The 14,055-nt window shown below is 36.5% G+C and overlaps 1 protein-coding gene across 2 annotated transcripts in view; it reads left to right on the top strand.

The window, feature by feature from the left end:
* The window catches only part of LOC144440547 (serine/threonine-protein phosphatase 1 regulatory subunit 10-like), a 35,591-nt gene extending 21,936 nt beyond the window's left edge, over positions 1 to 13,655 (top strand). The window contains exons 6-23 of one of the 2 annotated variants that reach the window (XM_078129926.1): positions 770 to 905; positions 1,427 to 1,478; positions 1,958 to 2,029; positions 2,229 to 2,372; positions 3,088 to 3,190; positions 3,503 to 3,678; positions 4,217 to 4,347; positions 4,945 to 5,034; positions 5,640 to 5,667; positions 6,227 to 6,418; positions 6,965 to 7,107; positions 7,331 to 7,408; positions 7,698 to 7,823; positions 8,504 to 8,860; positions 9,151 to 9,268; positions 9,503 to 9,745; positions 10,280 to 10,474; positions 11,090 to 13,655. In XM_078129926.1, the coding sequence (XP_077986052.1) occupies positions 770 to 905; positions 1,427 to 1,478; positions 1,958 to 2,029; positions 2,229 to 2,372; positions 3,088 to 3,190; positions 3,503 to 3,678; positions 4,217 to 4,347; positions 4,945 to 5,034; positions 5,640 to 5,667; positions 6,227 to 6,418; positions 6,965 to 7,107; positions 7,331 to 7,408; positions 7,698 to 7,823; positions 8,504 to 8,860; positions 9,151 to 9,268; positions 9,503 to 9,745; positions 10,280 to 10,474; positions 11,090 to 11,193 (2,488 nt within the window). In that variant the 3' untranslated portion in view covers positions 11,194 to 13,655. Of the gene's footprint in view, positions 1 to 769; positions 906 to 1,426; positions 1,479 to 1,957; positions 2,030 to 2,228; positions 2,373 to 3,087; positions 3,191 to 3,502; positions 3,679 to 4,216; positions 4,348 to 4,944; positions 5,035 to 5,639; positions 5,668 to 6,226; positions 6,419 to 6,964; positions 7,108 to 7,330; positions 7,409 to 7,697; positions 7,824 to 8,503; positions 8,861 to 9,150; positions 9,269 to 9,502; positions 9,746 to 10,279; positions 10,479 to 11,087 lie in introns of both variants that reach the window. The other variant, XM_078129927.1, reaches the window with a different exon arrangement.
* The last annotated feature ends 400 nt before the right edge of the window (positions 13,656 to 14,055 follow it).

Below are 14,055 nucleotides of genomic sequence, written 5' to 3'. Positions count from 1 at the left end.
TGAAGGCTTTAATCCTATGCGCTGAAATGGCTGCAATTGATTGTATGCTCCCCGGGGAGTTGAGTTGACTAAAGGGCTGTTGTGCCATTCTGATCCAAGCCAGGGGTAATAATTGTAAAGCGCTTTGAGCATGGTGTGGGAAAGCGCTATATAAGAACCCAACATCATCATCAACATCATTAGAATTAGACTCTTAAAGGGGCACAAGCTGAGTTTACAAGCTTTTTGCGTACCTGAACATACTTACAAAAAACATCAATTTACTATTCTTGCATAATGTTAATTTTGATGCATACCTTCTATGACATTACAATGTATGTTCAGGCATTCTTAGAACTGTTGATTACATAGTAGGGAGTCCCTGTACATGTATGATAAATTACGTCATTGAGTTTTATAAGTTCTATTCTAATACCACAATTGAGGTCAATCAATTCCAAGTGGTGTTGAAGTATACATCAGTAAGTACACTTTTGTACAATACTGTTAGTACCTTTTAATATGCAGAAAAAGATAACATCACATGAACATATAAAACCCTTGGATTATGGTATTTTCTGACTTAATGAAATATTTGGGAATGATATTATACTTTCAGTATTATTTATGAAAAATCAGGACATAGATTTGGTACATTTTGACTCTTGTTTTGAGCATCACAGTACCAGTGTTGTAGATGTGAGTTGTGATGTGGAATAACCTGGGTATGAAATCTATATTTTCTGTTCAAAGACAATAACTTGGTTTGTCCTACATTTTAATTTTCAAGGTTTGTAGAAGTTGGTGGATGGAATGTTCTAAATACATGGCTACTGGAAGCCAAGGAAACCAACAATGCTTGTATGCTTCTAGAAATTATCAATATATTAAAACAACTCCCCATGACTATAGAGACACTCAAACAGGTGAGTACAGATAAGTTAGTCCTCTACTATTTGTTCCTGAATGGCTTAAAACCTGAGACAAGGTGTAAACAACAGTCATGGCTAAGTTAACTTAGCTGTATAAAGGGGACTTGGTAGTATAGAAGTTACTAAGTTAACTTAGCTGTATAAAGGGGACTTGGTAGTATAGAAGTTACTAAGTTAACTTAGCTGTATAAAGGGGTCTTGGTAGTAAAGAAGTTGCTATATGAAGCCTTTAATACTTATCACTTCCTAAGGCTGAAATTGATTTTATGATCCTCAAATAGTTGAGATAGTATTGACTGATGTGCTGGTTTAGATCTTGTATACTTGGATCTACATTTTTGGGGTTGGTGAATAAATCTCACCTGTAATGAGTACCTCTGTCTGGGCGCCCTGGATGTTCTTGTCACAGTCAACGATTCGGGGGAAGAGAACTATTTGTGTTGCTAATATTTCTTTCATGTTTTTGAGATTAAAATTTGCCAAAACATAAATTCTGTATCTTCTTTTCTTTTCAGAACAACACAGCTAAACTCATTAGGCAAATAAGCAAAGGAGAATTTGAAGACAGTAAGTTAAAAACAATCTTTTTAATACAAGGTCTCTAGAGGAAATTTGATGTAAAAGATGTATGCTTGGTATATTATGATAACAAAGGAATTGCATTTTGATGATGCAATATATGTATGATGATGATGGGCAAATGACAATTATTTGAAAGTGTCAATTAAGATATTTTAGGAACATGGAAATTGTGGTGATGATGATCATGATGACGATGACAACGATGACAATAAGAATGTCCATTTTGCAGTCATGACAGCGAAGATGATCAGACAATGACATGATGATGATGATGATGACAATGATGATGATGATGATGATGATGATGATGATGATGATGATGATGATGATGATGATGATAATGATGATGATGACAACGACTCTAAGATGTATATTCTTTGATAGTGTTTGTGACCATTTGTAAATCCTAATTTGATGAAAAGGGAAAACTTCTTGAACACTGTAAACTTTTGATTCATTTGTAGAAATCAAGAAACTAGCATCAGGTTTGGTGACAACATGGATGAGTCTAGTAAAGACATCAAGTGGTACTTCAGGTAAGACAAAGAAATTCATTGTGTGAATGTTTTGAGCCACTTTCCCATCTATACTGTTAGCGTTCAATCCTCATGGACAAATACCAATACTAGAGCATCACTTAAAATATAATTGTACAACTCTGTAGCCAATCAATGTGATTCATGGTACCACTGCTGTGTCTTATGCTGTATATATATTTTTTTTATCCGTCTGTAGATAAACCAGAGAAAAAGAAGAAAAAGAAAAAATCTCATGAATCCTCAAATGGCCCAAAATCAGAAAATGAATCGGAGAAAAAAGTTGAAAAGAAGAAAACTGCCAAAATAACAGGACCAGCACATACTAAGTTTAGGTCAACTGGTAAGTACAGTCTTCTCATTTTTTTCTCCAACTGCATTCAATAATTTACTCGCACCATCAGCTTTTTTTACTCCAACTGCATTCTGTAAATTACTCTCACCATCAGCTTCATAGAAACAGATTGTAAGCAGGGTGCTCTCTCTTGAAGGAACATTTTCGTCATTGTAGGTCAAAATGATACACAGGGTTTTCTTTTGAGTCACCACATAGTAAGGGATAGGGGCACTCCATATTTTGGATTGCTTAAAGAAATTGCTGTGTGTCAGTTGGCTGAGAGGGCACACTGGTCAACTTACATGTGTAGTAAGTCTTAGGATAGGAACACACTATATTTGGAGTGTATTAAGAAATTGCTGCATGTCAAAGGCATGTCAGTTGGCTGAGAGGGTTACTGGTCACTTCATAGTAAAATGTGACGGTGAGGGCACACTAATTACCACATTGTAAAGGAGAGGGGCTTTTGTGCATCACATGAAGTCATTGCTATGTGTCACTGGCATTTTAAGGAGACATTGAGGGCACATAGTAAAATACTGGGGCATACTGAAGTTTGGTGCGGCACAAGAAATCACCATGTGTCAGTCAGTAGTGCATAGACATTGAAGGTACACTGACTATAAGTATGACTTGCAGTTCTTAAACAGTTGATTGTAACAGATAGTAAGTGTGACATACATTGCTGTTTACAATGTTACTTCTTTCTATGATGTCACAGGTCTTGAACTAGATGCAAAACTTCCACCAGTTAAGATTAAAAAGAAAAATGACACTGATGGCTCAGATAAAGCATCTCATCTTAAAATTCCTAAGAGGATAGGGTGAGTATGGTATATTGTTAAATTCCATTGAATTGTTCAAATGTACCCAGTATCCATGTCTTGAAGTTAATTAAATGGGTTGTTTGTTAGCAAGTGGAATCCCCAGATATGATGTAGATGACATTTTCCAGAGTTATTTTTTGAGACTTTTGCTAACTGTATTATTACCTATTACCAATACTTCAAAGATCTTTCACCCATGCACACACAAATGCTAAATACATTGTTGAGATGTCAACTCGGTATGGACTCTTACAGAGAAGTTTATAGAAGTGTTGACAATTTTTTGTGTCATGTTGATTGATTTAACAGCTCTGACCTTGGTAAAGCGGTACAACCACCAGAAAAGAAGTCTAAAACAGTTCTTCCATCAACAGCAACTACCACAGCAACAACAACAACAACAACATCGTCGTCGTCATCATCCACTTCATCTGCAAATACACATAAAGAGAGTAAAATTAAACTTATACCAGCAAGGCCAAAACGTAAGTCAAATTACTAGTTGTTTGCTGTCTGACCGCCACTGCATGTGTGTGTGCATAACATTTGCTATCACATGTCAATATTTGAAGTTATTCATTGTCAAGTTGTTATCTAACATGATATATCATGTGACTTGTTCAACCAATGAGCTTCTATACATAGTATGATATCATGTGACTTGTTCAACCAATGAACTTCTATACATAGTATGATATCATGTGACTTGTTCAACCAATGAGCTTCTATACATGGTATATCATGTGACTTGTTCAACCAATGAACTTCAATACATGATATCCATGAATATGTATACTTGTATGCATACTGAGTTTGCAAATGTGCAAATGTAGTGGACAGAATGTTGCCAGGGTTACCATCCAGCCTCTAGGTTAGCAGCCATTAGTTTAAATCTTTGTTGAGTGCTGTACCAAAGAATTTCCTTCGGAATTGTTGTTTAGGAAATTTAAATCTCATGTGAAAATGTTTGTTTGAAAGTCAGAGTCTAGTATTAACAGTCAGCTATGTTTAATTTGGTTACAGCTATCCATGTCATTCATGAAAGTGCTGGTTTTATGGACGCACTTAATGCACCAGCAGCTCCAATCAGAAAGAAGGTGAAGTTGAAACCAGGCACTAAACCATCAACTCCAACATCACCAACAGCACCCAAGGTAGGGAGATAAAAAATAGCTTATTGAGTCTTGAATTTACCTGCAATTGTCATCACAAAATTCATTTTAAAAAAAGCTCAGGGAAATAATCTTTTTCCAGCAATTGTATTAAGGCTACTGTAGCTGCAACTGAAATGTTTTTGAAACCCTTCTCTTGGAGATAATAATAATGTACTCATAATGTCGTACACCTGCCACCTGTGGGTAAACATATTTGTATAGTATGATAACATACTCATAATATCGTACACCTGCCACCTCTCGGTAAACATATTTGTGTATCTCTCAGTTAACAAATTTCAGTGAATATATTGTTGGTTGTCTGATAAAAAAAGGTTGCAACTAGTGCAGAATAGTAAGGTGATGCCCAGCTTTTAATTGGGGTGATTTCAAAGACAATTCAATTCCAGGTTCTCCCTTTTAAAGTGTTAGTTTTTTTCTGCGGAGCTGTGAGTATTAGATACGATTTTACTTTTGTTCAGGCCCAACATTTTCTATAGCTTTGCCAGACAACTGTGTTTCACACCGTATCCAAACTGGTCCTTTAATATTCTACTGGGATCTATTGATATATCTTATTTTCATCTATACTTACAGATTCCAGGCTATCCATCTAACAATGGTAACAATGGCAAATCCAGTGATGACAGTAATGGAGAGCAAAGACCAGGGACACCAACACCAGAGGTATTGTGCTCTCTTCTGTTCTTACAGGGGAATACCACCCCAGGATGTAGATAGATTTTTATAATCTTTTGGGTTCTGGAGAGTCATTTCATGATTTCACATCACATACATTCAATGTGCACAATTGTCAAGAAACACCAAATTGTAACTCTATTTCACCTCTGTTGTTCTCATACTAGTCCACCATTGCATCATGGGACTTCACAGAAACACATATGTATTAAGATGCACACTGAATATTCATGGTTATATAAAGGCAATGAACACTTAGGAGTCATGAATATTCAGTGTGCATCTAATACATATGTGTGTACATGTACTCTACTATGAAGTATCATAAGACAACAATGGACCAGTGTGAAAACAACAGAGGTGAAAGTTTCAGTTTGGTGTTTCTTGCAATGAAGCAAAATTTATGTGATGTGAAATCATGAAATGACTCTCAAGAACCCAAAGTTTATGAAAATACATCTATTTCCTGGAGTGGTGCTCCCGATCCCTTTCATTTCTACTGTCAGAGCAGATAAGTGATCCCATCAAGCCAGAATTTCTCATGTGATAATGAGGTACTTACTGAAATGTTTTCTTTCTTTTTGTCTTTATAGGAGCAAGTCAAGGAAGAAGCAGCTAAAAGTAAGTTGTGAATAATGGATATGGAAATTAAGTGTATAAGAACATTGTCAAAGAGAATACGTCTGTTTCATGTTTAGTGTTCACCCGGTTCTGTTTGATACAACCATGCAGAAAGGAATAAGAAATTGCACATTCTACACTTTAAGATAGCAAAATTGCAACTCCTTGCTACATTGTGTCAAGGTATACAACATAATTATGTATATTTTCAATTTGGTTCTGTGACTGTGTGGAAAAGTAAAATCTAGGCTGAAGGCACAAATATAAATCTGTTACAATACTCTTCTTTTGCACTGAGAACTTCAGATGTGAGCATAAGTTTATGCTAGACGATTAGTGTCACCAAGCCTAGTCACCATGGATACTGTCTGCTTACACCCCAGTTACCATGGGTACTGTAGTATTATACCCCCGTGACCATGGTTACTGCCTGCTTAGATCCCCAGATACCATGGATTACTACCTGTATATACCTATAGTTACCATGGTTACAGCTTGTTGTTTAGTGTGTCTAAGAAATCAGTTTTTGATTTTTTGTTTTGTTTTGTTTTGTTTTTAGTTCGTTTTTACAATGCTGGTCAAACTGAGGAACAAAAAGATAAAGAAAATAGTGAGACAAAGGAAGAAGGTGTATCCAGTGAAGGGTTAAGTTATCTTGCATTGAAATCCAGAAAAAAGAAGTCTGTGACATGGGTTGACGACTCTAACCTGGTCAGCGTTTTTTACTTTGAGATGGATGAAACAGAAAGAGGTAGGTCAATGAACTATAAGACTAATGGGAAATATAGTGATTCAACATAAAACTTGCAGTTTCCTTAAGATTTCAATGCAGTTTTGTTAAAACATAAATTCTTATATGGTGCTTTCACCCCCCCCCCCACCCCCCCTGCTCGAAATGGCTGTACAATTAGTACCATTTACAATTACTAACCTTGGTACAGAACTACAATGGCTCCCTTTGAGCATACATGTACTACAGTAACATCCATTTTAGCCTCAGAGTGGATAGGATTAAAACATTCACATAGTAGCCTTTGTCCTGCCAGGTGCCCAATTACATAGCAGGGCTGACTGGGTCTGAAGCCTGGTTTTCACACTTTGACCAAGGATTTGAGCCATTCAGGAACGTGGGAGCAGGGCGGCTAGAAACCACAACTAGCAGATGCTTTGCTAGTCCATCATAACTCTAATCATTCACAGTTCAACCAAGAAGTGTACTGCCAGTGTAGGAACCTCTGTCGCCTACAGGGTTTAACTCTTTCATTTTTCTGAATTTCCTCTTTTTGTGTATGTACAGTTAATGTGAATAATGTGAGAGATTTCCGGGATGCTGCTCACATGGAAATGTTGAGGGAGAAGGAAACCATGGAGTCAGCCAAGAGAGGAATTAAAATGAAAGAGGAGCACAAGAAGGAAGCTAAAAACACAGAATTCATGCATGTGAGTTGATCACTTTTATCCCAGCTATGTTATATTATTAATTGGCCACTTTAATTTATTACATTATTCAATGACTTTTATTTTATTACATTATCCATGATCCAGTGACTTGAATTTATTACATTTTTTTTCTACCCAGTGACTTGAATTTGTTACATTATCCAGTGATGTGAATTTGTTACATGTTTCAATTACTTGACTTTATTACATTTCCTGATTACAGTGGAAGAGGATATTAATAGATCTACCAGAGTCAATGGTTGGGATACCAGGTAGTAACAGTATGGAAAGAGAAATTCAGGTATGTACATCTGCAGTATCTGTTTTATTTCATATGCTTTCAAACTGAGCTATGTGACCAGTTGCTGTATTGGGGGTCAATCAAAGGTCAGGGAGAACATAGAAATTACAAGAGGGCTCAGTGTCACTGCTACCTTGTTCAGGGAGAACACAGAAAGTACAAGAGGGCTCAGTGTCACTGCTACCTTGTTCAGAAAGAACACAGAACGTACAAGAGGTTGCACTTATCATATTACCTAGTTTTTTTAAATAGGGAAAACACTATGTTTATAATATTGTCATCTTTGCAGAGAGAAAGAGAAAAAAGTGTGCTACAGGAGATATTTTTTGACAAGGCAAGTCTTCCAGACAGTCCTCATGAACCAGACCCAGAATCCATAGAACCAACAGAACCAAAAACTATTCCACTAGAAGATGTAAGTAAAACATATTATTATACTCCAGTATCAGATATATATATTAATATTATTTATAATATTTATATTAATGATAAATTGCATTTGCCAATGAGGCCAATCATCAAGAGATGTAACCATTACTAAAATTTGTACAAAAGACAAACATACGAAAAGAAATGAAAAGATACATTGACAGAGCTTACAAGCTGAGTTGACATGTGTTTAGGTGTAGTGTATATTTATATAATAAAGTACTTGAAGTATTGTACTTACTGAAGCTTGCTTACCAACTACTTTCAAGTAACTGAACTCAAACCTGGTATCAGCTTCAAGATGTAATGATCTGATGACATAATTTATCATATGTATCAAAAACTTCATAAAATACACTACAAAACACTGCTACCTTTATTGCTATGAGTCTAAGACTAAAGTTACATACCAAGGCAACCAGATTCACAGATTACACTACAAAACTCTGGTACCTTTATTGCTGTGAGTCTAATACTAAAGTTACATACCAAGGATAATGAGTCATACATGTACATCCTCCACATGTACCAGTTCATGTGGAGTATTGATTTTGATGAGGGGGACATAGTCAAAATCAACCAATGAAGATATGCAGCTAGACTAGACAAATCAGAACACTTATCACAAACATGAAAGTCAGATTACTATTGTATACAATTTTTCAGGAGAATGCTATGGATGCAGGACCTGATGAAGGTTATCATGATGGTGCTATGGAACAGCTTCATCACCACCACCAACAACATCAACATCAGCAGCAACAGCTAGGCCAGCCTAACCAGTCACCACAACAGCATTATGTACAACCACAAAATCAGCAACAACAGTCTCAACAAACTCCAGTACAACAACAAGATGGATCAAATATGTCATCACTTCCACCTGCATTAGCATCATTAATTGGTCAGGCTGCAACTACAGGCCAGACAACGTCACCAGCAGTCCCTCCTTCTGTATCTAAGGACCCACCTTCACCAAATACAACCGTCAAGAATGTACAAAATTTACTATCATCTATAATGGTAAGTTAGTTCTCTGTGTGGTTTCTGACCCGACTGAAAACTAAATGTGTGACAAATTAACTTACTTCAGTGAAACCCAAAATAATATTTGTATGTGATACTTGCTGTCACCTTGGAGAAAAAAACCCAGACATTTGCCCCAAAAGTGTCCTGTTCAATTCATTAAACAGACACTGACCCGTCATAACTATCAGTTATACTATATACAGGCTATTTCTATTTTCTTTCAAAGCATACATGTACATTGTGAAGGATGTGAATAAAACACTTCTGTGTTGTCTTTGTTTTAGGGTTCAACTGCAGGGACACAGCGCATGACACAAGAACAGATGAGAGAAGAAGATGACATGACAAATAAACTGAAGGAGATACTAGAACCTTTTAAGAATCAGATCCCCTTGCAGCAAGGTTAGTTAGCAGTATATAATATTTCAAACTTACAAACAGATCCCACACAATGATATTAATTTTAGATTTGTGATGATTTTCAGTTCTCACTTGTTCCAACCTTGATATCAAAGATCAGTAAAGAAAAACAGAAACTATAAATTTGTCTTTTAAAGCATAGCTACCGCTTGCCTTGGATACCCAGACTCTCATTATTTGAATAGAGAAATAAATAGTGTAATTCTTTGCTTTCAGGTCAAAATGTTCCACCAAACCAGCAACCAAATATGGGTATGCCACCTATGGATCCACAGGGTAATATGCCACCAGATGGTATGATGGGTCCACCTGGTATGCCCCCAATGGGACTACCACCAGGTGCTCCCATGCCACCTGGTGGTCCAATGCCACCTGGGATGCCACCTGGAATGCCACCAGGGATGCCAATGCCAATGCCAGGCTCAAACCAGGGTTCTGGATTATTACCAATCCCTCCAGGTATAGATTTCTTACAAAATACCAATATTGTGAAGATATTTATTTCTTAGTTCGATTGATTTTTACTGAAAAGAAGGTCTAGCTATACCGGGTACTTTATTTCTCTCTTTTTTACTGGTATTGCTTACTTTTATGAACTTCTGAAAATGTTTTCCCAAAGAAGTTGCTCATTCTTAAGTTACAGAAGTTTGAAATGTCGAAAGTTCATTAAATTAGCTCCTCAAAACATGACTCTGTTTCACCATATATTTGTGAGTAGGTTCATAGATAAAAAGTTGGTGTTCCTACCCATGGCCTCCTTCTGAGAGGGAACCCCCTAGACCCTAGATGTCATCACAAAGGTCACTATGGAAACCACAAGAATGCCAAATTGTCAGTCTTCACAACAGGGTGCACAAGTTTTGATTCAAATCCACTTGAAATCTTAAGAATGACTGATAAGTTTATCCTCAAAAATATCACCAGTATGGAAATTTTGTGGCCAGTGAAAACCTGTTGTGCTTACTAATCAATTATTTGTGTCACCTCTTTCAGGACCACCACCTCCCCATATGGGACCAGGATTTCCAGACCAGGGTCCCTTTCATGGAGGCCCACCAATGGGTCCCATGAGAGGTAGTCCCAGAGGAAGAGGTCCTCCAAGAGGGAGGGGTAGAGGAGACATGGGATTCAGAGGAAGAGGGATATTCAGGGGGAGGGGTCCACCCAGAGGAAGAGGTCGCGGTAGAGGTAAGCTTTTCTTGCATTCAGTCTAAGTATATTTTGTATGAAATTGTAAATAATTCTACATTGTAATGAGAAATAAAGACACATTATATCTTTAAATCTAAAAACCTTTGAAAAATACAGTTAGATTTTTGAAGAGAATCAATATGCCATATTCCAGATACTAAAGTTATGGCTATTTCATTTGTAATTATCACAGGATGGCACTACATATTTGGCAAAATAATTGCAAAATTTTGTCATCCCTCATGACTGCTGCTTGAAACAGTGAATAAAGTATGGCTGCATGAATTCAGGAACATAATCTATCACAGTAGTGTTTAGGCATGTTTTCTTTACTTGTAGTTGTTAGTAGTATAGTACAGTACAGCAGGAACATGAGTAGTAACTTTGTATGTGCTATCTATATGCCACAATACTCAATTATTCTGGTCGTTATGTCCAGTCACAAGTTGCTTGAGAATAGCACTCCTAGTGGCCAAACCATGAAATCTTTTATCATTCTTATAACTTATTTGGCAAGGTTGTACCAACAAAGTAGGAACCTATGGCCTATAGTGTTTATTGAGTTGTAGAAAATTAATCAATTCTTTGTACATTTCTTGTGATCACCTACAGGTGACCGAGCCGTGTGCTATCACTTTATGGGATCTGGTTGTCGCTATGGCGAAGAATGTCAATTTCTTCATCCCGGAGTCAATGGTCCTCCACTACCGGAATGAATCAATGTTTCTCCACCAATGGAATAAATGTTGGACCTCTCTTAGGAGTAAATGAGTGGACCTCCCCTAAGGGGATAAATGAGTGAGCCTCTGCTTAAAGGAATGAATGAATGCATCACCACTGGTGGAAGAAATGAATGGACTTTTTGCTCATTGAATGAATATGAATTTACAACAAAACCTTGCTAATGCAACATTTGAGAGAACGTAATGTCAAATTAGACTTTAAAAAATGATATGCTCAAGTACTGATTTACAAAGTGTATAGAATCACTGAGACACGGCTACTGATAAATCAAAAGATGTGTAATGAGTTGATTTGGAAAGAGTCACAAAGGAGCAGATAATGCTAACAAAGACTCTGCAGCTAATGGACTGCCCTGTTGCACAATTTTGTGCCAATTATGCACATTGTTGAAAACATTTTTTTTGTACCAGTAAACTGAAATTATGCATCTTATGATGAACTGATATTAATTGTTCATAACTAGATTGCAGAACTTGATTTTGATATTGGACCGTTGTGCAAGGAAAATGAAAGAACACTGTTGAAATTATTTATTTCACACAAGCATTTTTACTGTATATAAAATACATGGTATATTTGTAATAAAAAAGAAAGAAAATAAGGCAGGTCTAAGTTTTCCCCCAAGAAATTGAAAAAAGAAATGAGTTGACATTGTCAGTTTTCATTGTGTGTGTACTGTTTAATACCTGGAGGAATTACTCTCAAGGTAGAATATTTAAGGTAGAGTTAGGGGGACTGTTGATAAAATGAAAATTGGAGTTGAGGGGACTTATTCTTATTTTTCCTGGCCAAGTTTGGGAATTCTTGGGTGGTGGTAGCCCATTCAAAGTTTTAAAAACTTTTGAGAATTAGAAATTTAACCAATGCACACAACATAATGTGAGATGCTGAGAGCTTTCAACTGCAAACTTGTCAGTTTGTAAAACTGTATGTCCCAATATCCTGGTATGCTCTGGTGTTGTATATGGATGACCTTTCAGAAAGGCCACAGGGTTAGTATTTTGGGGAATGAATGTGGTAGGGGTGAAGAGAGTAGGGTAGGTGTTTGGTAGGGGATGGATTGAAATGAACTATGACCTACCTACCTACCTACACATGACACTCAGAAATGAACATGTACAGGAAAGCATCACATGAAAGAGGCAAATTTTTCCACTCTAAAGAGGAAAATCTATCAACAATCGTGACTGACGGATATAGTACAAGAAAACAAAAATAATTATTAGAGAATTTATTGCTAAATCATTGGCTATGTACAAGTTTTTAGATGGCACAAATGGACTATAAAATTGATTAGCTCATTTTACCCATAATGCTCGTGGTATATTCAAGCAATGCACCATGGGATTCAAAGTTGTTTGATTTGCATAATTTTGACACACAGACAAACCACTCCAACAACTATTCATACAAAAACATTGATGATCAGGCTAATATTCAACTATTATTCACAGATATATGAACAGGGTATGTGGAAAAAATGCAATACACATTCTCATATCTTAGATTACAGAAGTTCTATCGGCATCCAAACAAAACCCATGAAACCCCTTTCCAGCAATACTAGTATACATGTTCGTAAGACGGTCATAGATAGAGCTAAACAAAATATAGACAAGGTCAAAATATCAAGGTCAAACCTACTAGATCAAGGTCAAACTTTCTCGATAAAGACTAAACCTTTAGAAGTCAACCGGCCTATCAACGCAGTATGTGTACACTAGATGCCAAGCCCGCGTTATACAACTGACGTAATTTCTGCTATGTTTACGTATATATGTTTGCCGGAAGTAGTGACTAATCGTTTCACAGTAACATTACTTATATGAAATTGTGATTTCACGATATCTCTAACATTCCACTGCCTACCTTCTGAACGTGTAACAACGCAAACGAAACGAACTTCAAAATACATGATATATTTAGGTCTGTTTGGTTATGACAAGAGTGTAACCATCCCCATCCCTCCCCGTACGATTATACCACTGATATTTTGATCGCGAAAGGCAAAATACATTTGCTACATAACAAAGCCCATTTTGACCTTGACCTTGACGTAGTCGTGGCGATGACATCATCATAAAAGTTAAAATATTGTCTGAATATAATTTTAATTAGTTGCGAGTCATAACTTGAGATTAGATTAGATTAGATTATGGCACGTGGTACATATATGTGCAAATATCTGCTGATAAATATTTGTCAGTGAGCTTCGTAACGATGCTTTCATTAATACCTTGTTCGTTCATTTCTTTCTCTTTTTGACAGAAAAGATGTGTTTATGATCCTTGTTTATGAAGAGGTGTCTTTATATTGTATGTACATGTATTTCACAATTGGATCTATTAAAACTTAGTCAGTTTTGTGATCGCACTTCAAAGATAGCGATCTTGTCTTGTAGGTTTTTCTTGACGTCTACAAATGTACAGAATATGACGTACAGTATTATATAGTACGTACCGCTTTCATACAACGAATAAAAAAGTGAAACAAACGTTTTCTGTATATCTTGTTTGATTGTTTGTTTGTTTGTCTGTCTGTTTGTTTGTTTGTTTGTTTGTTTGTTTAATTGAATATATGGCCCATAGGTCACTATAGTGGTCAGAGACGTACATATATTTAGGTCATTATATAGTGGTCTCAGGGAGAACTTGCAATTGGAGGTGTCGGACCATATATGACATTGACAAAGAAACCATGAAGGTCTTTGCAATGTATACTGCAGACAAACAAATGTATATCGAAAGATCGGAGCAGGAATAGTATTACATGTCGCTGATTAAGAAAACGTGAATGGTTTCCGAAGTAGATTTTTCAAAAGTGAAACTCCTATA

The sequence above is a fragment of the Glandiceps talaboti genome, chromosome 10 (assembly GCF_964340395.1).
Source record: "Glandiceps talaboti chromosome 10, keGlaTala1.1, whole genome shotgun sequence".
NCBI lineage: Eukaryota > Metazoa > Hemichordata > Enteropneusta > Spengelidae > Glandiceps > Glandiceps talaboti.
This window is presented reverse-complemented; position numbering and strand designations above follow the sequence as displayed.